The sequence below is a fragment of the Oncorhynchus keta genome, chromosome 17, assembly GCF_023373465.1.
Source record: "Oncorhynchus keta strain PuntledgeMale-10-30-2019 chromosome 17, Oket_V2, whole genome shotgun sequence".
In the NCBI taxonomy this organism is placed as follows: Eukaryota; Metazoa; Chordata; class Actinopteri; order Salmoniformes; family Salmonidae; genus Oncorhynchus; species Oncorhynchus keta.
Window position 1 is genome coordinate 46,479,253 of NC_068437.1, and position 26,747 is coordinate 46,505,999.

A 26,747-nucleotide genomic window follows, 5' to 3' on the forward strand; every position below is an offset into this window, starting at 1 on the left:
CAACCAACCTCTTATCCAGATTTGGTCTGAAATGGCAACCTATTTCCTATGGTGCGCTACTTTTGAGTAGTGCACTAACTAGTGAATAGGGTGGATTTTGGACATAACGCCAAATCAGTCTGACTTGCACCTGTAGGCTATTGCACCAAGAACACCTTACAATCTAATTTTGTTCTTCCCTCACATTCCATTATATTTATTTGCTCTCTCAATAACCAAAAAACATTTCTGAAATGTATTCAAATTTGTATATGTAAATACAAACTTTATGTAATTTAAAAGAAAGTTGAGTGTATAGTTTATGGAAACTGGTTGATAGCAGACCTGACCATACATCCCTGTCCTCAACCAGCCAGTTCCAGGACATGCTTTAGTCACCTGACCGCCATTTATGTTCCATGGCCCACAGGAATATTTATTACAGTTGTGATATATGCTTGACAATCAAAATTGTGTAGTAGAAGTTGCAGCAATACACATAGTCCTTTATTTTGGTATTTTTTTCACTTTTTTAATGATGGCAATTGAGCACCTTTTTTTTGTACAACAAAAAAAACATATTTTTTTTTTTACATGATTTGAAAACAAAATTGAACATATCAAATAAAGTCAAAACCGATTCAGAATGTTTCCCTTTTCTCTTCTCTTCCATCCTCTCTGTCCATCTAATCCATGATCTTGGCACAAAGGGTGTGTCAGTCAGTCTGGTTCAGTCTAGTCCAGTCAGATGCGTGTGAGTTGGTGCCACAGACTGGATGGCAAGATGCTCTCCACTTTCTCCATGATGAAGTTCAGAGGAGCAAACAGGGTGCTAAGAAACTACATACAGAGAGACATGATGTTAGAACACACACGCCAATTCCTAGTGGAACCATTGCAACCAGATTTCTTCCTGAACATGTCCAGGTACTGTATGTAGATAGGGCCACCATAACATTCCAGTTGAGAATGTACCCATCTTTACTGAAGCTCTGCGCATTTCAAGGTAGCTACTGTGGGTTGTCGTTGGCCTCAAATGATAGCTAGAGGACCATGATAGGAGCACCATAGCATGCCAGTTTAGGTACTGTGCTCAATGGGGCAGAACCAGAACTTGTCTACCAGGTATGTTGACTACTGACTGTGCTCTAACCCCTAAGAGTGGTAGTGGACTCTCTGTCAGCTCCCCATTCATCTCTCCTTCATCCTCCTCCCCTCTGATGTTATTTTGCTCCCTCTCTTTCTATTCACACCACCCTCGCTCTCATCCCTCTCTCTCCTCTCTGATGTGTTTTGGCAACATGCAGTGTGGGGGATAGGGGCTCCCTCAGAGGGATTGAGGGTGATGGAGGTTTGGCTTTGTCTGATGGCAGATAAAAGGCTGTCAGGGAGAGATGGAGAGAGGTGGAACAAGCACCTTGTTTACACGCTAAGAGGGAGAGAGGCCCTGTTCCAATGCTTTGAAGATGCACCTTTACTTCCTTCCGTCTTTCTTTGGGAGAACCCACTGATCTGACATGATTCGATAGGTGAAAGCCAAGTCATGTTTTCATCCATTCAATCATATTAGATCAGTGCTTACTTTAAGAAAGGGAGGAACTGTGCCTCTACCCTTGCATGTAAACCAGATGCTGATTAGTTTGTCTTTGAAGTATTGGAAGTGGATCAGTGTGTCTGATCATTCTGTCTCTTATTACGTATACCAGAATGTTTCTATTGGCAAGAACATACTCACCTTTACCATTAAGGCGAGAATGCAGGTTCTACCAACTAAATACAACCTAGCACTCTGGTACACTGCAAACCATGATCTGTTTTGTATCTCACATGATGTAATAGAGTATATTGCAGATATTGTTAATGGTTTCTATTCATATAAGGACCAGTACATATGTAACCTTTATTTAACTAGGCAAGTCAGTTAAAACCAAATTCTTATTTTCAATGACAGCCTGGGAACAGTGGGTTAACTGCCTGTTCAGGGGCAGAACAACAGATTTGTATCTTGTCAGCTCGGGGATTCGATCTAGCAACCTTTCGGTTACTGGCCAAACGCTCTAACCACTAGGCTACCTGCCGCCTTGTTGACCATATAGCTAGTGAGATGAAACAGGCAGTACCACCATCAGTGCATATTCAAACATTCTCGTCAGAGGAGGCTGATGAAGATGTGTTGTGTTTTCTTGTATACCAAATATGTCAGATATTGTTGTTGTGGAGGGAGGCCAGAAGGGGGTGCTACTTTGGAAGTAGGTTGCTTTGACACCTACATGAAGCATACCTTGGCTGCTAAGCCCCTTGTCAAGTGGAAACATAGGCTGACTGTACGTAGCCTTCAGATTGCAGGGCTACATAGGACAAAGGCAAAGCAGCTAGCGAGGTACTGCGCCGTTGTAGAGCTCATGGGCAGCCTAGCTTCATGGTGAAGGTGCTTTCTATGTCCAGATATCCGTGACCTTTGATATGTTTGAATCATTCTCGACTGTAATGTGATTTGTGGATTCAAATAAGGTATGTAAAGTGTGTGTCATCAGCACCCAACTAAAACAGGGCCAGAACAGAGCAGAACAGAGCAGAGCAGAGCAGAGCAGAGCAGAGCAGAACAGAGCAGAACAGAGCAGAACAGAGCAGAACAGAGCCAGAACAGAGCGGAGCAGAACAGAGCAGAACAGAGCAGAACAGAGCAGAACAGAGCAGAACAGAGCAGAGCAGAGCAGAACAGAGCAGAACAGAGCAGAGCAGAACAGAGCAGAGCAGAGCAGAGCAGAGCAGAGCAGAACAGAGCAGAGCAGAGCAGAGCAGAGCAGAACAGAACAGAACAGAGCAGAACAGAGCCAGAACAGAGCAGAACAGAGCGGAGCAGAACGGAGCAGAACAGAGCGGAGCAGAACGGAGCAGAACAGAGCAGAGCAGAACAGAGCAGAGCAGAACAGAGCAGAGCAGAGCAAGCCCCTGCAGAGGAGATGGTAGCTGCTGATAGAGTCACACCAGGAGCAGAGCGATGAGCTCACACACATTCCAGGGGAGTGGCAGAACAGACAGCACAGGCCTGCGGAGGAAGTACATCACGTCGAGGAGAATGCCCTCCACTGGTAGATAGGAGAGGGCCTGTGTAGGTTCTAGGGATTCAATAGTTCTAAGCTGCTTCCTTTACACATTTCCTTCCCTGCATCACCACTGATCCACAAGAACGTGTATTGATATAGGACCTTGCATCAACTTGTATAGAGCTTGCCTAGTCTTCTGTTATCCAGACTTCAGATAAAAGCAAATCTATGGTTGTTACAGTCAAAACAAAAATGGCTCAATGACAACCTCTGTACAGTTCAGAAGAACGCAAAAAAATGAATGGCCACCGTATGAGGAATCTGAATGCAAATAACCTTATTGGGGATGGGGACTTGGCTTAGAAAGGGACCTGGTATGTGTGCGCGAGTGTGAAAGCGACCGGTGCAGGAGACTCACCGCTTTAGCGAAGACTCCCATGAGCTCGGGGAACTGGTGTGTTAGCAGGGCCAGCATGGCGGTGAAGGAGCAGAGACCAGCCGTGAAAAGGATGAAGAACGGCAGCTCCTTCTTAGGATACACCGACACCTCATGAAACACTGCTTCCACATGAGAGAGAGCGCATCAACACACTGTACATACTTTATTCACACACACACACACACACACAGTATTATCTCATACCCCTGAACATTGACTCTGGTACTGGCACCCCGTGTACAGTGCATTCGGAAAGTATTCAGACCCCCTCAACTTTTCCCACATGTTGTTACGTTACAGCCTTATTCTATAATAGATTTAAAAAATAAAATTATTCTCAATCTACACACAATACCGCATAATGACAAAGCGAAAACAGGTTTAGACATTTTTGCAAATGTATCAACAAATAATATATATCTATATATATATCTCTATATATATATCTATATATATATATTTATTTTTTTAACCTCATGTACATAAGTACTCAGACCCTTTGCTATGAGACTCGAAATTGAGCTCAGGTGCATCCCGTTTCCATTGATCATCCTTGAGATGTTTCTACAACTTGATTAGACATTATTTGGAAAGGCACACATCTGTCTATATAAGGTCCCACAGTTGACAGTGCATATCAGAGTAAAAACCAAGCCATGAGGTTGAAGGAATTGTCCGTTGAGCTCCGAGACAGGATTGTGTCGAGGCACAGATCTGGGGAAGGGTACCAAAAAAATGTCTGGGGCATTGAAGATAGGGTAGCCTAGTGGTTAGTGTGTTGGACTAGTAACCGGAAGGTTGCAAGTTCAAACCCCCGAGCTGACAAGGTACAAATCTGTCATTCTGCCCCTGAGCAGACAATTAACTCACTGTTCCTAGGCCATCATTGAAAATAAGAATTTGTTCTTAACTGACTTAGTTAAATAAAGGTAAAAAAGAACAGTGGCCTCCATCATTCTGAAATGGAAGGAGTTTGGAACCACCAAGACTGGCTGCCCAGTCAAACTGAGCAATTGGGGGAGAAGGGCCGTGGTCAGGGAGGTGACCAAGAACCTGATGGTCACTCTGGCAGAGCTCCAGAGTTCCCCTGTAGAGATGGGAGAACCTTCCAGAAGGACAAAAATCTCTGCAGCACTCCACCAATCAGGCCTTTATGGTAGAGTGGCCAGACAGAAGTCACTCGTCAGTAACTTCTACTTAACCTGCCTTGAGTTTTCGCTACCTGTATTTGACAGCAGGCACCTAAAGGACTCTCTGGTCTGATGAAACCAGATTGAACTCTTTGGCCTGAATGCCAAGCGGCATGTCTAGAGGAAACCTGGCACCATTCCTACGGTGAAGCATGGCGGTGGCAGAATCATGCTGTGGGGATGTTTTTCAGTGGCAGGGACTGGGAGACTAGACAGGATGGAGGGAAAGATGAATAGAGCAAAGTACAGAGAGATCTTTGATGAAAACCTGCTTCAGAGAGCTCAGGACCTCAGACTGGGGTGAAGGTTCACCTTCCAACAGGACAACGACCCCAAGCCCACAGCCAAGACAACACAGGAGTGGCTTCGGGACAAGTCTCCGAATGTCCTTGAGTGGCACAGCCAGAGCCCAGACTTGAACCCGATCGAACAGCTCTGAAAAGACCTGAAAATAGCTGTGCAGCGACGCTCCCCAACCAACCTGACAGAGCTTGAGGGGATAAGAAAACTAAGAAAACTCAAGGCTATAATCAATGCCAAAGGTGCTTCAACAAAGTATTGAATAAAGGGTGTGAATACTTATGTCAATGTGAGTTTATTTTTATTTTTAATAACTTAACAATCATTTCTAAAACACTGTTTTTTCTTTGTCATTATGGGGTATTATGTGTAGATTAATGAGGGAACATTTTAGAATAACGCTGTAATGTAACAAAATGTGGAAAAAGTGAAGGGTCTGAATACTTTCCCAATGCACTGTGGACAAGTTATCATTAATCATTGTGTATTACATTCCTTGTGTTATTATTTATTTATTCATTCCTATTCATTTGTTTCTCTCTGCATTGTTGGGAAGGGCCGTCAGTAAGCATTTCACTGATAGTCTACATCTACACCTGATGTTTACCAAGCATGTAACAAAACACTGCTTCCACATGAGAAATACAGAAAGTCAACACACTGCACACACAGTTGAATCCAGAGCGTCTCTTACTTGGTAGCAGCTCTCTGTCTGCGGTCTCGGTGCAGATGGGATATGGGTAGAAGAGGTGTCCTTTCTCCAGAGGGTAGGGGATCATTCTAAAAGCTGGGGAGGAAAGCGGACACAGCAGTCAGAATAGGTTCAGTCAGGTACAAAGGTTTCATGTTCAGCTCAGAAGTGTAGTGCACCATTAGAAAACTGCCCTGAAAATGTGTATTGTACTCACTGCCCTCAAAATGTGTATTGTACTCACTGCCCTCAAAATGTGTATTGTACTCACTGCCCTCAAAATGTGTGTTGTACTCACTGCCCTCAAAATGTGTGTTGTACTCACTGCCCTCAAAATGTGTGTTGTACTCACTACCCTGAAAATGTGTATTGTACTCACTGCCCTCAAAATGTGTATTGTACTCACTGCCCTCAAAATGTGTGTTGTACTCACTGCCCTCAAAATGTGTGTTGTACTCACTGCCCTCAAAATGTGTGTTGTACTCACTGCCTTGAAAATGTGTATTGTACTCACTGCCCTGAAAATCTGTATTGTACTCACTGCCCTGAAAATGTGTACTCACTGCCCTTGTACTCACTGCCCTGAAAATGTGTGTACTCATTGTACTCACTGCCCTCAAAATGTACTCACTGCCTTGTATTGTACTGCCCTGAAAACTGCCCTGCCCTGAAAAAAATGTGTGTTGTACTCACTGCCCTCAAAATGTGTATTGTACTCACTGCCCTCAAAATGTGTATTGTACTCACTGCCCTCAAAATGTGTGTTGTACTCACTGCCCTCAAAATGTGTGCAAGTGTGTGTTACAGAGTAAAGGCAATGTGTAACACAATGAAGTTATGGCGTATGAGGTAAAGCGGATGTTGTGTGTGTGTGTTACGCACTGCCCTCCCAGGTACAGTGGAGCAGGTTAAGGGCCCCCTCCACCCTCTTCCAGTGCTGCAGGTGAAAGAAGGCGTATGCTATGGCCTCACTGTCCCCTCGCTTCAGAATGTGCTCTGGAGGCAGTATTAAACTTTTCATTTCTAACAGGTACTGTGGAAGACAGAGAGAGAGTCAGTAAGTACAATATAAAATGGACAACAGAAACATACTTTTTAATGCAACTTTTTACCAGTTCTTACAACCAGGAGAACGTCGATCAGCATTCAAGTAGCACCATTATAAGCGTCGTAGTAGTAGTAGTAGTAGTAGTGGTTAGTGGTTAGTGGTAGTAGTAGTAGTAATAGTGCTACAGTAGTAGTAGTAGTAATAGTGCTACAGTAGTAGTAGTAGTAATAGTGCTACAGTAGTAGTAGTAGTAATAGTGCCACAGCAGTAGCAGCAGCAGTAGTAGTAGTAGTAATAATAGTGCACAGCAGCAGCAGCAGTGGTGCCGCATTAGCAGCAGCAGTAGAAGTAGTGGTGGTGCATTAGCAGCAGTAGTAGTAGTAGTAGTAGTAGTAGTAGTAGTAGTAGTAGTAGTAGTGCATTAGCAGTAGTAGCAGAGTAGTAGTAGTAGCAGTAGTAGTAGTAGTAGCCACAGCAGTGGTGCTGCATTATTATTATTATTATTATTAATAGTGGTGCTGCGCCAGTAGCAGTAGTAGCAGCAGTAGTAGTTAGTGGTGCTGCAGTAGTAGTAGTAGTGATGTAAGTAGTGTAGTAGTGGTTAGTGTTGCTGCAGTAGTAGTAGTAGTAATGCATTAGTAGTACAGTAGTAGTAGTGGTTAGTGGTGCTGCATTATTATTATTATTATTAGTATTAGTAGTAGTAGTAGTTAGTGGTGCAGTAGCAGTAGTAGTAGTGGTAGTAGTAGTAGTAGTAGTAGTGGTGCTGCATTAGTAGTAGTAGTAGTAGTAGTTTAGTGGTGCTGCATTATTATTATTATTATTATTATTATTATTATTAGTAGTAGTAGTAGTAGTAGTGGTGCTGCATTAGTAGTAGTAGTAGTAGTAGTAGTAGTGGTTAGTGTTGCTACAGCAGTAGCAGCAGTAGCAGCAGTGGTGTGCAAGTAGTAGTAGCAGTAGTAGTAGTAGTAGTAGTGGTTAGTGGTGCATTATATTATTATTATTATTATTATTATTATTATTATTATTATTAGTAGTAGTAGTAGCAGTAGCAGCAGCAGTAAATGGTGCTGCAGTAGCAGCAGCAGCAGTAGTAGTAGCAGTAGTGGTTAGTGTTTTAGCAGTATTATAGCAATAGTGCCACAGCAGTAGTAGTAGTAATAGTGCTACAGCAGCAGAAGTACAATAGTGCCACAAGTAGTAGCAGTAGCAACAGTGCCACAGCAGTAGCAGCAGCAGTAGCAGTAGTAGTAGTAGTGCTAGCAGCAGCAGCAGCAGTAGTAGTAGTAGTAGTAGTAGTAGTGGTTAGTGGTGCCATTATTATTATTAGTAGTAGTAGTAGCAGCAGCAGCAGTAGCAGGTGCTGCATTAGTAGTAGTAGTAGTACCAGTAGTAGCAGTTAGTGCTGCACAGTAGTAGTAGTGATGCAGTAGTAGTAGTAGTAGTGGTTAGTGTTGCTGCAGTAGTAGTAGTAGTGGTGCTGCATTAGTAGTAGTAGCAGCAGTAGTAGTGGTTAGTGGTGCTGCATTATTATTATTATTATTATTATTATTAGTAGTAGTAGTAGTAGTAGTAGTTAGTGGTGCTGCAGTAGTAGTAGTAGTAGTGGTTAGTTGCTACAGTAGTAGTAGTAGTGGTGCTGCATTAGTAGTAGTAGTAGTGGTTAGTGGTGCTGCATTATTATTATTATTATTATTATTATTATTATTAGCAGTAGTAGTAGCAGTAGTAGTAGTGGTGCTGCATTAGTAGTAGTAGTAGTAGTAGTAGTGGTAGTGGTGCTGCATTATTAGTATTAGTAGTAGTAGTTAGTGGTGCTGCAGTAGTAGTAGTAGTAGTGGTTAGTGTTGCTGCAGTAGTAGTAGTAGTGGTGCTACATTAGCAGTAGTAGTAGTAGTAGCAGTAGTGGTGCTGCATTAGTAGTAGTAGTAGTAGTGGTGCTGCATTAGTAGTAGTAGTAGCAGCCGCAGTAGTAGTAGTAGTGGTGCGCATCAGCAGCAGCAGCAGTAGCAGCAGTGGTGCTGCATCAGCAGCAGCAGTAGCAGCAGCAGCAGCAGCAGCAGTGGTGCTGCAGTAGTAGTAGTAGTGGTGCTGCATTAGTAGTAGTAGTAGTAGTAGTGGTTAGTGGTGCTGCATTATTATTATTATTATTATTATTAGTAGTAGTAGTAGTTAGTGGTGCTGCAGTAGTAGTAGTAGTAGTGGTTAGTGGTGCTGCAGTAGTAGTAGTTGCTAGTGGTGCTGTAGTCAGTGGTGTAAAGTAGTAGTACTTTCAAGTACTTTTACTTAAGTAATTTTTGGGAATCTGTACTTAACTATTTATATTTTTGACAACTTTTACTTCAATACATTCGAAATAAAATAATGTACTTTTAACTCCATACATTTTCCCTGACACCCAGAAGTAGTTACATTATTAATGCTTAGCAGGAGAGGTAAATGGTCCAATTTACACACTTATCAAGATAAAATCCCTGGTCATCCTACTGCCTCTGATCTGGTGGACTCACTAAACACATGCTTCATTTCTAAATGATATCTGAGAGTTGGAGTGTGCCCCTGGCTATCCGCTTTTACATTTTATGGTTTCTCTGGTTTGCTTAATATACAGAATTATAAGTGACTTATACTTTTAGACTTTTTACTCAAATAGGATTTTACTCAAATAGGATTTTACTGGGTGACTTTCACTTTTACTTGAGAAATGTTCTATTAAGGCATCTTTACTCTTACTCAAGTATGACAATTGGGTACTTTTCCCCCACTGGCTGCAGTAGTAGTTTTAGTGGTGCTACAGTAGTATTTGTAGTAGCAGCAGTGCTACAGCAGTATTTGTAGTAGAGACTATAGTAATAGTAGTAGTGCTATGGAAGTAGTAGTAGTAGTTATGGGTTCTGTAGTAGTAGTAGTAGTAGTAGTAGTAGTAGTAGGAGTAGTGGTGCTCTACAGCATTAGTAGTAGTAGTAGTAGTAGTAGGAGTAGTAGTGGTGCTGCATTATTATTATTAGTAGTGGTGCTGCATTAGTAGTAGTAGTAGTTAGTGGTGCTGCATTAGTAGTAGTAGCAGTAGTAGTAGTAGTAGTAGTAGTGGTTAGTGGTGCATTATTATTGCATTAGTAGTAGTAGTAGTAGTAGTAGTAGTAGTAGTAGTAGTAGTAGTAGTGGTTAGTGGTGCTGCATTAGTAGTATTAGTAGTAGTAGTAGTAGTAGTAGTAGTAGTAGTAGTGGTTAGTGTTGCTGCAGTAGTAGTAGTGGTGCTGCATTATTAGTAGTAGTAGTAGTAGTAGTAGTAGTGGTTAGTGTTGCTGCAGTAGTAGTAGTAGTAGTGGTTAGCAGCAGCAGTAGTAGTAGTGGTGCTGCATTAGTAGTAGTAGCAGCAGTAGTGGTGCTGCACCAGTAGTAGTAGTAGCAGCAGCAGCAGTAGTAGTAGCAGTAGTGGTGCTGCAGTAGCAGTAGTAGTAGTAGCAGTAGCAGTAGTAGTAGTAGTGGTTAGTGGTGCTGCATTATTATTATTATTAGTAGTAGTAGTGGTTAGTGGCTGCAGTAGTAGTAGTAGTGGTGCTGCATTAGTAGTAGTAGTAGTAGTAGTGGTGCTGCATTAGTAGTAGTAGTAGTAGTGGTGCTGCATTAGTAGTAGTAGTAGTAGTAGTAGTAGTGGTGCTGCATTAGTAGTAGCAGCAGCAGTAGCAGTAGCAGCAGCAGCAGTAGTAGTGGTTAGTGGTGCATTATTATTATTATTAGTAGTAGTAGTCGTAGCAGTAGTAGCAGTAGTGGTTAGTGTTGCTGCAGCAGTAGTAGTGGTGCTGCATTAGTAGCAGCAGTAGCAGTAGTAGCTGCAGCAGCAGCAGCAGCAGTAGTAGTAGTAGTGGTGCTGCATTAGTAGTAGTAGTAGTAGTAGTAGTAGTAGTAGTAGTGGTTAGTGGTGCTGCATTATTATTATTATTATTAGTAGTAGTAGTAGTAGTAGTTAGTGGTGCTGCAGTAGTAGTAGTAGTAGTGGTTAGTGGTGCTGCAGTAGTAGTAGTTGCTAGTGGTGCTGTAGTCAGTGGTGTAAAGTACTTAAGTAGTACTTTCAAGTACTTTTACTTAAGTAATTTTTTGGGGAATCTGTACTTAACTATTTATATTTTTGACAACTTTTACTTCAATACATTCCGAAATAAAATAATGTACTTTTAACTCCATACATTTTCCCTGACACCCAGAAGTACTCGTTACATTATTAATGCTTAGCAGGAGAGGTAAATGGTCTAATTTACACACTTATCAAGATAAAATCCCTGGTCATCCTACTGCCTCTGATCTGGTGGACTCACTAAACACATGCTTCATTTCTAAATGATATCTGAGAGTTGGAGTGTGCCCCTGGCTATCCGCTTTTACATTTTATGGTTCTCTCTGGTTTGCTTAATATACAGAATTATAAGTGACTTATACTTTTAGACTTTTACTCAAATAGGATTTTACTCAAATAGGATTTTACTGGGTGACTTTCACTTTTACTTGAGAAATGTTCTATTAAGGCATCTTTACTCTTACTCAAGTATGACAATTGGGTACTTTTCCCCACTGGCTGCAGTAGTAGTTTTAGTGGTGCTACAGTAGTATTTGTAGTAGCAGCAGTGCTACAGCAGTATTTGTAGTAGAGGTCGACTATAGTAATAGTAGTAGTGCTATGGAAGTAGTAGTAGTAGTTATGGGTTCTGTAGGAGTAGTAGTAGTAGTAGTAGTAGTAGTAGGAGTAGTAACCGGGCTCTACAGTAGTAGTAGTAGTAATAGTAGTAGTAGGAGTAGTAGTGGTGCTGCATTAGTAGTAGTAGTAGTAGTAGTGGTGCTGCATTAGTAGTAGTAGTAGTAGTGGTGCTGCATTAGTAGTAGTAGTAGTAGTAGTAGTAGTAGTAGTAGTGGTTAGTGGTGCATTATTATTATTATTATTAGTAGTAGTAGTAGTAGTAGTAGTAGTAGTAGCAGTAGCAGTAGTGGTTAGTGGTGCATTATTATTATTATTATTAGTAGTAGTAGTAGTAGTAGTAGTAGTAGTAGTGGTTAGTGTTGCTGCAGTAGTAGTAGTGGTGCTGCATTAGCAGCAGCAGCAGCAGTAGTAGTAGTAGTGGTTAGTGTTGCTGCAGTAGTAGTAGTAGTGGTGCTGCATTAGCAGTAGCAGTAGTAGTAGTGGTGCTGCATTAGCAGCAGTAGTAGTAGCAGTAGTGGTGCTGCATTAGTAGTAGTAGCAGCAGTAGTAGCAGTAGTAGTAGTAGCAGTGGTGCTGCATCAGTAGTAGTAGTAGTAGTAGCAGTAGCAGCAGTAGTAGTAGTGGTTAGTGGTGCTGCATTATTATTATTATTATTATTAGTAGTAGTAGTGGTTAGTGTTGCTGCAGTAGTAGTAGCAGTGGTGCTGCATTAGTAGTAGTAGTAGTAGCAGTGGTGCTGCATTAGTAGTAGTAGTAGCAGTGGTGCTGCTAGTAGTAGTAGTAGTAGTAGTAGTAGTGGTGCTGCATTAGTAGTAGCAGTAGCAGTAGCAGCAGTAGCAGTAGTAGTAGTAGCAGTAGCAGTGGTTAGTGGTGCATTATTATTATTATTATTAGTAGTAGTCGTAGTAGCAGTAGTATTAGTGGTTAGTGTTGCTGCAGTAGTAGTAGTGGTGCTGCATTAGTAGTAGTAGTAGTAGTAGTGGTGCTGCATCAGTAGCAGCAGCAGCAGTAGCAGTAGTAGTAGTAGTAGTAGTAGTAGTAGTGGTTAGTGGTGCTGCATTATTATTATTATTATTAGTAGTAGTAGTAGTTAGTGGTGCTGCAGTAGTAGTAGTAGTAGTGGTTAGTGGTGCTGCAGTAGTAGTAGTTGCTAGTGGTGCTGTAGTCAGTGGTGTAAAGTACTTAAGTAGTACTTTCAAGTACTTTTACTTAAGTAATTTTTGGGGAATCTGTACTTAACTATTTATATTTTTGACAACTTTTACTTCAATACATTCCAAATAAAATAATGTACTTTTAACTCCATACATTTTCCCTGACACCCAGAAGTACTCGTTACATTATTAATGCTTAGCAGGAGAGGTAAATGGTCTAATTTACACACTTATCAAGATAAAATCCCTGGTCATCCTACTGCCTCTGATCTGGTGGACTCACTAAACACATGCTTCATTTCTAAATGATATCTGAGAGTTGGAGTGTGCCCCTGGCTATCCGCTTTTACATTTTATGGTTCTCTCTGGTTTGCTTAATATACAGAATTATAAGTGACTTATACTTTTAGACTTTTACTCAAATAGGATTTTACTCAAATAGGATTTTACTGGGTGACTTTCACTTTTACTTGAGAAATGTTCTATTAAGGCATCTTTACTCTTACTCAAGTATGACAATTGGGTACTTTTCCCCCACTGGCTGCAGTAGTAGTTTTAGTGGTGCTACAGTAGTATTTGTAGTAGCAGCAGTGCTACAGCAGTATTTGTAGTAGAGGTCGACTATAGTAATAGTAGTAGTGCTATGGAAGTAGTAGTAGTAGTTATGGGTTCTGTAGGAGTAGTAGTAGTAGTAGTAGTAGTAGTAGTAGGAGTAGTAACGGGCTCTACAGTAGTAGTAGTAGTAATAGTAGTAGTAGGAGTAGTAGTGGTGCTGCATTAGTAGTAGTAGTAGTAGTAGTGGTGCTGCATTAGTAGTAGTAGTAGCAGTGGTGCTGCATTAGTAGCAGTAGTAGCAGTAGTAGTAGTAGTAGTAGTGGTTAGTGGTGCATTATTATTATTATTATTAGTAGTAGTAGTAGTAGTAGTAGTAGTAGTAGTAGTAGTAGTAGTGGTTAGTGGTGCATTATTATTATTATTATTAGTAGTAGTAGTAGTAGTAGTAGTAGTAGTAGTGGTTAGTGTTGCTGCAGTAGTAGTAGTGGTGCTGCATTAGTAGTAGTAGTAGTAGTAGCAGTAGTAGTGGTTAGTGTTGCTGCAGTAGTAGTAGTAGTGGTGCTGCATTAGCAGTAGTAGTAGTAGCAGTGGTGCTGCATTAGTAGTAGTAGTAGTAGTAGTAGTGGTGCTGCATTAGTAGTAGTAGTAGTAGTAGTAGTAGTAGTAGTAGTAGTAGTGGTGCTGCATTAGTAGTAGTAGTAGTAGTAGCAGTAGTAGTAGTAGTAGTAGTGGTTAGTGGTGCTGCATTATTATTATTATTATTAGTAGTAGTAGTGGTTAGTGTTGCTGCAGTAGTAGTAGTAGTGGTGCTGCATTAGTAGTAGTAGTAGTAGTAGTGGTGCTGCATTAGTAGTAGTAGTAGTAGTGGTGCTGCATTAGTAGTAGTAGTAGTAGTAGTAGTAGTGGTGCTGCATAGTAGTAGTAGTAGTAGTAGTAGTAGTAGTAGTAGTAGTAGTGGTTAGTGGTGCATTATTATTATTATTATTAGTAGTAGTCGTAGTAGTAGTAGTAGTAGTGGTTAGTGTTGCTGCAGTAGTAGTAGTGGTGCTGCATTAGTAGTAGTAGTAGTAGTAGTGGTGCTGCATTAGTAGTAGTAGTAGTAGTAGTAGTAGTAGTGGTGCTGCATTAGTAGTAGTAGTAGTAGTAGTAGTAGTAGTAGTAGTAGTGGTTAGTGGTGCTGCATTATTATTATTATTATTAGTAGTAGTAGTAGTTAGTGGTGCTGCAGTAGTAGTAGTAGTAGTGGTTAGTGGTGCTGCAGTAGTAGTAGTTGCTAGTGGTGCTGTAGTCAGTGGTGTAAAGTACTTAAGTAGTACTTTCAAGTACTTTACTTAAGTAATTTTTGGGGAATCTGTACTTAACTATTTATATTTTTGACAACTTTTACTTCAATACATTCGAAATAAAATAATGTACTTTTAACTCCATACATTTTCCCTGACACCCAGAAGTACTCGTTACATTATTAATGCTTAGCAGGAGAGGTAAATGGTCTAATTTACACACTTATCAAGATAAAATCCCTGGTCATCCTACTGCCTCTGATCTGGTGGACTCACTAAACACATGCTTCATTTCTAAATGATATCTGAGAGTTGGAGTGTGCCCCTGGCTATCCGCTTTTACATTTTATGGTTCTCTCTGGTTTGCTTAATATACAGAATTATAAGTGACTTATACTTTTAGACTTTTACTCAAATAGGATTTTACTCAAATAGGATTTTACTGGGTGACTTTCACTTTTACTTGAGAAATGTTCTATTAAGGCATCTTTACTCTTACTCAAGTATGACAATTGGGTACTTTTCCCCCACTGGCTGCAGTAGTAGTTTAGTGGTGCTACAGTAGTATTTGTAGTAGCAGCAGTGCTACAGCAGTATTTGTAGTAGAGGTCGACTATAGTAATAGTAGTAGTGCTATGGAAGTAGTAGTAGTAGTTATGGGTTCTGTAGGAGTAGTAGTAGTAGTAGTAGTAGTAGTAGTAGGAGTAGTAACGGGCTCTACAGTAGTAGTAGTAGTAATAGTAGTAGTAGGAGTAGTAGTGGTGCTGCATTAGTAGTAGTAGTAGTAGTAGTGGTGCTGCATTAGTAGTAGTAGTAGTAGTGGTGCTGCATTAGTAGTAGTAGTAGTAGTAGTAGTAGTAGTAGTAGTAGTGGTTAGTGGTGCATTATTATTATTATAGTAGTTAGTAGTAGTAGTAGTAGTAGTAGTAGTAGTAGTAGTAGTGGTAGTAGTGGTTATTATTATTGGTAGTAGTAGTAGTAATAGTGCTACAGTAGTAGTAGTAGTAATAGTGCTACAGTAGTAGTAGTAGTAATAGTGCTACAGTAGTAGTAGTAGTAATAGTGCTACAGTAGTAGTAGTAGTAGTAGTAGTAGTAATAATAGTGCTACAGTAGTAGTAGTAGTGGTGCTGCATTAGTAGTAGTAGTAGTAGTAGTAGTGGTGCTGCATTAGTAGTAGTAGTAGTAGTAGTAGTAGTAGTGCTGCATTAGTAGTAGTGGTTAGTGGTTAGTAGTAGTAGTAGTAGTAATAGTGCTACAGTAGTAGTAGTAGTAATAGTGCTACAGTAGTAGTAGTAGTAATAGTGCTAGTAGTAGTAGTAGTAGTAGTGCTGCAGTAGCAGTTAGTGGTGCTGCATTAGTTAGTAGTAGTAGTAGTGGTGCTGCATTAGTAGTAGTAGTAGAAGTAGTAGTGGTGCTGCATTAGTAGTAGTAGTAGTAGTAGTAGTAGTAGTAGTGCTGCATTAGTAGTAGTAGTAGTAGGTTAGTGGTGCTGCATTATTATTATTATTATTATTATTAGTAGTAGTTAGTGGTGCTGCATTAGTAGTAGTAGTAGTAGTAGTAGTAGTAGTTAGTGGTGTTGCAGTAGTAGTAGTAGTGATGCTGTAGTAGTAGTAGTAGTAGTAGTGGTTAGTGTTGCTGCAGTAGTAGTAGTAGTAGTGGTGCTGCATTAGTAGTAGTAGTAGTGGTTAGTGGTGCTGCATTATTATTATTATTATTATTAGTAGTAGTAGTAGTAGTTAGTGGTGCTGCAGTAGTAGTAGTAGTAGTGGTTAGTGTTGCAACAGTAGTAATAGTAGTGGTGCTGCATTAGTAGTAGTAGTAGTAGTAGTGGTTAGTGGTGCTGCATTATTATTATTATTATTATTATTAGTAGTAGTAGTAGTAGTAGTTAGTGGTGCTGCAGTAGTAGTAGTAGTAGTGGTTAGTGTTGCTACAGTAGTAGTAGTAGTGGTGCTGCATTAGTAGTAGTAGTAGTAGTAGTAGTGGTTAGTGGTGCTGCATTATTATTATTATTATTATTAGTAGTAGTAGTAGTAGTAGTAGTAGTGGTAAGTGTTGCTACAGTAGTAGTAGTAGTAGTAGTAGTAGTAGTAATAGTGCTACAGTAGTAGTAGTATCAAGAAGTAAAAGTCCCTGCAGTCATAGTAGTAATAATAGTCTGATCTGGTGGACTCAGTAAACACATGCTTCATTAGTAAATGATATCTAGTAGTAGTAGTAGTACTGGCTATAGTAGTACATTTTATGGTTCTCTCTGGTTTGCTTAATATACAGAATTATAAGTGACTTATTATTATTTTATAGTAGTTTTACTCTGGTAGCACTTTTACTTAGTAGTAGTAGTTTTAGTAGTAGTAGTAGTAGTAGTAGTAGTAGTTAGTTCTGCACTAGTAGTAGTTTTATGCTACTAGTAGTAGTAGTAGTAGTAGTAGTAGTAGTGGTTAGTGTTGCTGCAGTAGTAGTAGTAGTGGTGCTGCATTAGTAGTAGTAGTAGTAGTAGTGGTTAGTGGTGCATTATTATTATTATTATTATTATTAGTAGTAGTAGTTAGTGGTGCTGCAGTAGTAGTAGTGGTTAGTGTTGCTACAGTAGGAGTAGTAGTGGTGCTGCATTAGTAGTAGTAGTAGTAGTAGTGGTTAGTGGTGCTGCATTATTATTATTATTATTATTATTATTATTAGTAGTAGTAGTAGTTAGTGGTGCTGCAGTAGTAGTAGTAGTAGTAGTAGTGGTTAGTGTTGCTACAGTAGTAGTAGTAGTGGTGCTGCATTAGTAGTAGTAGTAGTGGTTAGTGGTGCGGCATTATTATTATTAGTATTATTATTAGTAGTAGTAGTAGTAGTTAGTGGTGCTGCAGTAGTAGTAGTAGTAGTGGTTAGTGTTGCTACAGTAGTAGTAGTAGTGGTGCTGCATTAGTAGTAGTAGTAGTGGTTAGTGGTGCTGCATTATTATTATTATTATTATTATTAGTAGTAGTAGTAGTAGTAGTAGTGGTGCTGCATTAGTAGTAGTAGTAGTAGTAGTAGTGGTTAGTGGTGCTGCATTATTATTATTATTATTATTATTAGTAGTAGTAGTTAGTGGTGCTGCAGTAGTAGTAGTGGTTAGTGTTGCTGCAGTAGTAGTAGTAGTGGTGCTGCATTAGTAGTAGTAGTAGTAGTAGTGGTGCTGCATTAGTAGTAGTAGTAGTAGTAGTAGTGGTGCTGCATTAGTAGTAGTAGTAGTAGTAGTAGTAGTAGTAGTAGTGGTTAGTGGTGCATTATTATTATTATTATTATTAGTAGTAGTAGTAGTAGTAGTAGTCGTAGTAGTAGTAGTAGTGGTTAGTGTTGCTGCAGTAGTAGTAGTGGTGCTGCATTAGTAGTAGTAGTAGTAGTAGTGGTGCTGCATTAGTAGTAGTAGTAGTAGTGGTTAGTGGTGCTGCATTATTATTATTAATAGTAGTAGTAGTAGTAGTAGTTAGTGGTGCTGCAGTAGTAGTAGTAGTAGTGGTTAGTGTTGCTGCAGTAGTAGTAGTAGTGGTGCTGCATTAGTAGTAGTAGTAGTAGTGGTGTGCATTAGTAGTAGTAGTAGTAGTGGTGCTGCATTAGTAGTAGTAGTAGTAGTAGTAGTAGTAGTAGTAGTAGTAGTAGTAGTGGTGCTGCATTAGTAGTAGTAGTAGTAGTAGTAGTAGTAGTAGTAGTGGTTAGTGTTGCTGCATTAGTAGTAGTAGTAGTAGTAGTAGTAGTAGTAGTAGTAGTGGTTAGTGGTGCTGCATTATTATTATTATTATTAGTAGTAGTAGTAGTTAGTGGTGCTGCAGTAGTAGTAGTAGTAGTGGTTAGTGGTGCTGCAGTAGTAGTAGTTGCTAGTGGTGCTGTAGTCAGTGGTGTAAAGTACTTAAGTAGTACTTTTACTTTTACTTAAGTAATTTTTTGGGGAATCTGTACTTAACTATTTATATTTTTGACAACTTTTACTTCAATACATTCGAAATAAAATAATGTACTTTTAACTCCATACATTTTCCTGACACCCAGAAGTACTCGTTACATTATTAATGCTTAGCAGGAGAGGTAAATGGTCTAATTTACACACTTATCAAGATAAAATCCCTGGTCATCCTACTGCCTCTGATCTGGTGGACTCACTAAACACATGCTTCATTTCTAAATGATATCTGAGAGTTGGAGTGTGCCCCTGGCTATCCGCTTTACATTTTATGGTTCTCTCTGGTTTGCTTAATATACAGAATTATAAGTGACTTATACTTTTAGACTTTTACTCAAATAGGATTTTACTCAAATAGGATTTTACTGGGTGACTTTCACTTTTACTTGAGAAATGTTCTATTAAGGCATCTTTACTCTTACTCAAGTATGACAATTGGGTACTTTTTCCCCACTGGCTGCAGTAGTAGTTTTAGTGGTGCTACAGTAGTAGCAGTAGTAGCAGCAGTGCTACAGTAGTATTTGTAGTAGAGGTCGACTATAGTAATAGTAGTAGTGCTATGGAAGTAGTAGTAGTAGTTATGGGTTCTGTAGGAGTAGTAGTAGTAGTAGTAGTAGTAGTAGTAGTAGGAGTAGTAACGGGCTCTACAGTAGTAGTAGTAGTAGTAGTAGTAGTAGGAGTAGTAACGGGCTCTACAGTAATAGCAGTAGTAGCAGCAGTGCTACAGTAGTAGTAGTAGTAGTAGTAGTAGTAGTAGTAGTAGTAGAGGTCGACTATAGTAATAGTAGTAGTGCTATGATGGAAGTAGTAGTAGTAGTTATGGGTTCTGTAGGAGTAGTAGTAGTAGTACTAGGAGTAGTAGTAATAGTAATGGGTTCTACAGTAGTAGTAATAGTAGTAGCAGTAGTAGTACCGGGTTCTACAGTAGTAGTAGTAGTAGTAGTAGTAGTAGTAGTAGGTTCTACAGTAGTAGTAGTCGTGACGGGTTCTACAGTAGGAGTCGTCGTGGTGCTACAGTAGTAGTAGTAGTAGTGCTACAGTAGTATTTGTAGTAGAGGTCGACTATAGTAATAGTGCTATGGAAGTAGTAGTAGTAGTTATGGGTTCTGTAGGAGTAGTAGTAGTAGTAGGAGTAGTAACGGGCTCTACAGTAGTAGTAGTAGTAATGGGTTCTACAGTAGTAGTAGTAGTAGTAGCAGCAGTGCTACAGTAGTATTTGTAGTAGAGGTCGACTATAGTAATAGTAGTAGTGCTATGGAAGTAGTAGTAGTAGTTATGGGTTCTGTAGGAGTAGTAACAGGCTCTACAGTAGTAGTAGTAGTAGTAGTAGTAGTAGTAGTAGGAGTAGTAATGGGTTCTTCAGTAGTAGTAATAGTAGTAGCAGTAGTAGTACCGGGTTCTACAGTAGTAGTAGTAGTAGTAGGTTCTACAGTAGTAGTAATCGTAACGGGTTCTACAGTAGGAGTCGTCGTCGCCGTGGTGCTACAGTAGTAGTAGTAGTAGTAGTGCTACAGTAGTATTTGTAGTAGGAGGTCGACTATAGTAATAGTAGTAGTGCTATGGAAGTAGTAGTAGTAGTTATGGGTTCTGTAGGAGTCGTAGTAGTAGTAGCAGTAGTAGTACCGGGTTATACAGTAGTAGTAGTAGGTTCTACAGTAGTAGTAATCGTAACGGGTTCTACAGTAGGAGTCGTCGTCGTCGTAGTGGTGCTACAGTAGTAGTAGTAGTAGTGCTACAGTAGTATTTGTAGTAGAGGTCGACTATAGTAATAGTAGTAGTGCTATGGAAGTAGTAGTAGTAGTTATGGGTTCTGTAGGAGTAGTAGTAGTAGTAGTAGTAGTAGTAGGAGTAGTAACGGGCTCTACAGTAGTAGTAGTAGTAGTAGTAGTAGTAGGAGAAGTAATGGGTTCTACAGTAGTAGTAATAGTAGTAGCAGTAGTAGTAGTAATGGGTTCTACAGTAGTAGTAGTAGTAGCAGCAGTGCTACAGTAGTATTTGTAGTAGAGGTCGACTATAGTAATAGTAGTAGTGCTATGGAAGTAGTAGTAGTAGTTATGGGTTCTGTAGTAGTAGTAGTAGTAGTAGTAGTAGTAGTAGTAGTAGGAGTAGTAAGGGGCTCTACAGTAGTAGTAGTAGTAGTAGGAGTAGTAATGGGTTCTACAGTAGTAGTAATAGTAGTAGCAGTAGTAGTAACGGGTTCTACAATAGTAGTAGTAGGTTCTACAGTAGTAGTAATCGTAACGGGTTCTACAGTAGGATTCGTCATCGTCGTAGTGGTGCTACAGTAGTAGTAGTAGTAGTAGTAGTAGTAGTAGTAGTAGTAGTAGTAGTAATGGGTTCTACAGTAGGAGTCGTTGTCGTCGTGGTGCTACAGTAGTAGTAGTAACAGGTTCTACAGTAGGAGTCGTTGTCGTAGTGGTGCTACAGTAGTAGTAGTAGTAGTAGTAACGGGTTCTACAGTAGGAGTCGTCGTGGTGGTGCTACAGTAGTAGTAGTAGTGGTAGTAGTAGTAATGGGTTCTACAGTAGTAGTAGTAGTAGGAGTAGTAATGGGTTCTACAGTAGTAGTAATAGTAGTAGCAGTAGTAGTAACGGGTTTTACAATAGTAGTAGTAGGTTCTACAGTAGTAGTAATCGTAACGGGTTCTACAGTAGGAGTCGTCGTCGTCGTAGTGGTGCTACAGTAGTAGTAGTAGTAGTAGTAGTAGTAACAGGTTCTACAGTAGGAGTCGTTGTCGTAGTGGTGCTACAGTAGTAGTAGTAGTAGTAGTAGTAGTAATGGGTTCTACAGTAGGAGTCGTTGTCGTAGTGGTGCTACAGTAGTAGTAGTAGTAGTAGTAGTAGTAGTAATGGGTTTTACAGTAGGAGTCGTCGTGGTGGTGCTACAGTAGTAGTAGTAGTAGTAGTAGTAGTAACGGGTTCTACAGTAGGAGTCGTTGTCGTAGTGGTGCTACAGTAGTAGTAGTAGTAGTAGTAGTAGTAGTAGTAATGGGTTCTACAGTATGAGTCGTCGTGGTGGTGCTACAGTAGTAGTAGTAGTAGTAGTAGTAGTAATGGGTTCTACAGTAGGAGTCGTCGTCGTCGTGGTGCTACAGTAGTAGTAGTAACAGGTTCTACAGTAGGAGTCGTTGTGGTGGTGCTACAGTAGTAGTAGTAGTAGTGGTAGTAGTAGTAGTAGTAGTGGTAGTAGTAGTAGTAACAGGTTCTACAGTAGGAGTCGTCGTGGTGGTGCTACAGTAGTAGTAGTAGTAGTAGTAGTAGTGGTAGTAGTAACGGGTTCTACAGTAGGAGTCGTCGTGGTGGTGCTGCAGTAGTAGTAGTAGTAGTAGTAGTAGTAGTAGTAGTAGTAGTAGTAGTAGTAGTAGTAGTAACAGGTTCTACAGTAGGAGTCGTTGTCGTAGTGGTGCTACAGTAGTAGTAGTAGTAGTAGTAGTAGTAGTAGTAGTAGTAGTAGTAGTAGTAGTAGTAAGGGTTCTACAGTAGGAGTCGTCGTGGTGGTGCTACAGTAGTAGTAGTAGTAGTAGTAATGGGTTCTACAGTAGGAGTCGTCGTGGTGGTGCTACAGTAGTAGTAGTAGTAGTAGTAGTAACGGGTTCTACAGTAGGAGTCGTTGTCGTAGTGGTGCTACAGTAGTAGTAGTAGTAGTAGTAGTAGTAGTAGTAGTAGTAGTAACGGGTTCTACAGTAGGAGTCGTCGTGGTGGTGCTACAGTAGTAGTAGTAGTAGTAGTAGTAACAGGTTCTACAGTAGGAGTCATAGTGGTGCTACAGTAGAAGTACAGTTGAAGTCAGAAGTTTACATACACTTGGAGTCATTAAAACTTGTTTTTCAACAAACTATAGTTTTGGCAATTCATTTAGGACATCTACCTTGTGCATGACAGGTAATTTTTCCAACAATTGTTTACAGACAAAGATTACTTCACTTCACTGTATCACAATTCCAGTGGGTCAGAAGTTTACATACACTAAGTTGAATGTGCCTTTAAACAACTGAAATTGCAACCAATCACAACCAGTTGTGATACAGCCAACCTAAATAAGAAATACATTTGATGACAGAATTCTCTCCCTACCCTCCTTCTAGGCAAGTCTATTGTCCAGCTACCTGCGAATAGCCATAATGGTGCTGTACAACGTGACCATATGTGTTTGAAGGAGTATTTTCTAGTAAGCAACAAGTTGTTTACATTCATTAAACAACTTTGTTCCAATATTTCTGTAATTCAGTGATATTTTTTCCCATAGTAATTCGTTATGGATCCATAACTAAATAAACAAACATCGGCATTTTGAAAGAGTATTTTTATCATTATTTTATTAACCTGTTACTTCTACCCACCACTTTTTCGAACATGCTGTTAAAAATCGCGCAACATTTCAGCGCCCTGCTGCTCATGCCAGGAATATATGCATATGATTAGCATATGATTAGTGTGTGGATAGAAAACACTCAGACGTTTATAAAACTGGTTAAATCACTGCTGTGACTATAACAGAACGTGCGTTTCATCGAAAAGTGCAGGAAAATCTGATCACTGAAAATGGAAATAAATATCCATGCGCCACTTCCAGGAATTGTTCAAGGTGAACCGAATTAAATGAGGCCGAGGTTGCAGTACCTACAGCTTCCACACGATGTCTAGAGTCTTGTCATTTGCTTCGGCTTTGATTTCTTGGTCAAACCGAATCAAGGGAACCGATTCCCTCCGGTCTCCGACCGGATGTTTTGGTTGAGATTTCTCCTGACATTTTTTCCAGACGGACACCTATAGAATTTACATCCCCTCCTGATGAATTTTATAACTTATTAACGTGTACTAATACCTAAAGTTGCATTACAAAAGTATTTTGAAGTGTTTTGTGAAAGTTTATCATCAACTTTTTTAATTTAAAAAAATGACGTTACGTTATGAAACGCTATTTTTTTCCGTTTATCACAGTCTTCATAGATCGATATCTAGGCTATATATGGACCGATTTAATCGGGAAAAAAAGACCCAATAGTGATTATGGGACATCTAGGAGTGCCAACAAAGAAGATGGTTAAAGGTAATGAATGTTTTATATTTTATTGTGCGGTTTGTGTAGCGCCGACTATGCTAATTATTTTGTTTACGTCCCCTGCGGGTCTTTTGGGGTGTTACATGCTATCAGATAATAGCTTCTCATGCTTTCGCCGAAAAGCATTTTAAAAATCTGACTTGTTGCCTGGATTCACAACGAGTGTAGCTTTAATTCAATACCCTGCATGTGTATTTTAATGAACGTTTGAGTTTTAACTAATACTATTAGCATTTAGCGTAGTGCATTTGCATTTCCAGATCTCTAGATGGGACGCCTGCGTGCCAGGTAGGAGCAAGAGGTTAATGAAAGCATAAAGATGCCATTATTAGTTCCATTGTTTAAGTTTGAACGTGCAGACTGGCACTAAGAACAGAGGGAAAGTTTCCCTAGTCAGCTCCATTATTAGTTACATTGTTTTAGTTTGAACGTGCAGACTGGCACTAAGAACAGAGGGAAAGTTTCCCTAGTCAGCTCCATTATTAGTTCCATTGTTTTAGTTTGAACATGCAGACTGGCACTAAGAACAGAGGGAAAGTTTCCCTAGTCAGCTCCATTATTAGTTTCATTGTTTTAGTTTGAACGTGCAGACTGGCACTAAAAACAGAGGGAAAGTTTCCCTAGTCAGCTCCATGATTAGTTACATTGTTTTAGTTTGAACGTGCAGACTGGCACTAAGAACAGAGGGAACGTTTCCCTAGTCAGCTCCATTATTAGTTCCATTGTTTTAGTTTGAACATGCAGACTGGCACTAAGAACAGAGGGAAAGTTTCCCTAGTCAGCTCCATTATTAGTTCCATTGTTTTAGTTTGAACGTGCAGACTGGCACTAAGAACAGAAGGAAAGTTTCCCTAGTCAGCTCCATTATTAGTTACATTGTTTTAGTTTGAACATGCAGACTGGCACTAAGAACAGAGGGAAAGTTTCCCTAGTCAGCTCCATTATTAGTTCCATTGTTTTAGTTTGAACGTGCAGACTGGCACTAAGACCAGAGGGAAAGTTTCCCTAGTCAGCTCCATTATTAATTCCATTGTTTTAGTTTGAACGTGCAGACTGGCACTAAGACCAGAGGGAAAGTTTCCCTAATCAGCTCCATTATTAGTGCAATGCCCCTTAAAGTGTTGCTCTGTCCTACCCAGTGTGACAAAGTGGGGGTCCACCCCCTCCCTCCTCTTCCCTTCCCCATGGGCTAGGTCCGTCTTCTGTGCGTGGCTCTGCGGCCCATCCCGTGCCCCCTGCCCTCGTGCCTTGAACGCTATCAGTGGATAAAGCTGGAGAACTGCAAGGCAATCCCATCGTGTGCCACTCAGGAGCCATGAACAATATGAAAAACGTATATTGTCCTGCTAATTACAGGGTTAATAATATATATGTGAGAATATCCAACAAACTTTTATATCATTCTAAATTAATAATAATAATAAAATAACAATAATAATCGCTTTGTTTAAAAAATAACAATATTTTGGAGATGATTTAGTTGTAAAATTAGCAAGAAAAAGTCCATTCTTGAACATGGTGTGACACATTGTTACTAATTTGTAAATAAAGCTCATTTGTCTTAGACCGTTGCACCACTCAGGCACTGTACAGCATGCCCAGTTGGGAGTGGCCTACAGTACTACAGTAAGACCAAAATAAAATGATTAAAAACCTTAGTGTAACAACAGTTTTAGTAAGTAATATTGAAGTCGTACACAATTATCATTTTCTATTTAGGTTTATGTCGCCCATTCATTGTCAGAGACACAGTAGGACCCAAAAGCATAATCAGTGCCTTAACTGTCCTTGCGCTGGTCTGGAGAAGTTAAGTGGTGACGCAGGGTATCGTACTAAACCACAAATTACCTCTAAATCCCGCAGCATAATCGCAAAACTTTTAGTGGAGCAACCACTGTAGTAATGCTACTAGCGGTTGTCATGACGTTGGCCTCGTTGGGTATAGCAACCCCATCCCCCTCTCCCTGCCTCCCCCTTGCTTCCTTCAACTAGGCTGCTGTGGCCAGAGGTCGTAAATTCCTGAGAAGACCTCCTCGTGGACACACAGTATACAGAGAGTAGATTTTCATGGAGCACAAACTCACAGAACTTGAGGTACGAACAAATGTCATGTTCCGGAGAAAGTATAAAAGATCGGTGAAGAATCCAGCTACGAACTGGTCCGTTTGTTACAACTTGGGGAAGCTCATGGGAGACGGTGTGGCCACATTACCATAACACTGTTTATATAATAGCCTCAGATATGAGGTTTACATCTAATTGTTGTATAAGATGAATGAGTGAGTATGATACTGTTTGTATAATTGTGTAATATGACTTTGGACTGTTTAATGAAGAAAAATACAATTCCCTTTTGATTTGAACAAAATCAGAGGACCGCCCCTGAGCCCAGTTAGGGTCAGACATCCTGGGACAGCCCTCTTCGGCCCTTCCGAATAAAACCCCCACTCTGGTTTTCGATCAGCAGACCAAGCTTACCTCAATTACGAGATGGAGATGTTTTTCTCCATTAGGAGGGCAAAGGTTGTAGACCATTGCTGAATCTTTTAACCATACCACGTGGTTAAACTCTTAGACTATCGATACCGACAGAATAAGAACAAGTCTTTGATATTAATTACTAGTATGCAGCTAGGAATTCGGTATCATTGAACGCGAAGAACGACAACCGCCGAAACACCAGTTCTATAACGAATGTCACTCTGAAAAATCCCCTCTAACCACAACCGAGAGAGAAAGGGAGAGAGATGGACGATTCTACAAAAGAAATGAACTTTTCACCAGCGATCAAGATGACAGACTGAGCGTAAATATATATATTGATTGCAATTGTTCCCGAATGAGTGAGTGTTCATCTGTAAAGGATTAGCATTTCAATTGTTATAATTATCACTCTGTAGTGACTTAGTCGACCCCCACTTCCCCTTTTGTCTAACAAGCCGCCATGCCGGTTTAGCCCACTAGGGCACATTCTCCTATCATTTCATGTAACCACATTTACCTTGTTGTTTGTTTGTTTATGCATTTCTGTCAATTACTTAGTTAGTAATAAATAAATTATTTAAGACAATTGATGTATGGACTCCTAGTGAAGACTGGGTTCGTGCAGATAACCAACTATTTACGATGTTTGGAATGAGACTAACGTGAGGTAAAGTAAATAATTAATTAATTAGAAGACTAATTGATCAGATAAAATATCTAAAAAGTTATTTTAGGAAATGATAACTTTGTAACCTGAATATTTTTCCTTGGTGCTTCCTAGTAATTTCCATGATTAATCAGTCTAATCGCGTAAAAACTAATTACAGAGAATCTTTGATTAAAACTATCAGTCTTCAGTTAATGATAGTAAAGACACGACACAG

At 39.9% G+C, this 26,747-nt stretch overlaps 1 protein-coding gene across 8 annotated transcripts in view; it reads right to left on the reverse strand.

Moving 5' to 3' along the window:
* Positions 1-18: 18 nt before the first annotated feature.
* LOC118370728 (suppressor of tumorigenicity 7 protein homolog) overlaps positions 19-26,747 on the reverse strand; it is a 96,624-nt gene continuing 69,895 nt past the window's right edge. For 7 of the 8 annotated variants that reach the window (XM_052466269.1, XM_052466268.1, XM_052466273.1 and 4 more), the window contains 4 exons: positions 6,529-6,679; positions 5,650-5,742; positions 3,445-3,587; positions 19-819 (listed from right to left, as the gene is read on the reverse strand). In XM_052466269.1, the coding sequence (XP_052322229.1) occupies positions 724-819; positions 3,445-3,587; positions 5,650-5,742; positions 6,529-6,679 (483 nt within the window). In that variant the 3' untranslated portion in view covers positions 19-723. The remainder of the gene's footprint in view (positions 820-3,444; positions 3,588-5,649; positions 5,743-6,528; positions 6,680-26,747) is intronic. The other variant, XM_052466271.1, reaches the window with a different exon arrangement.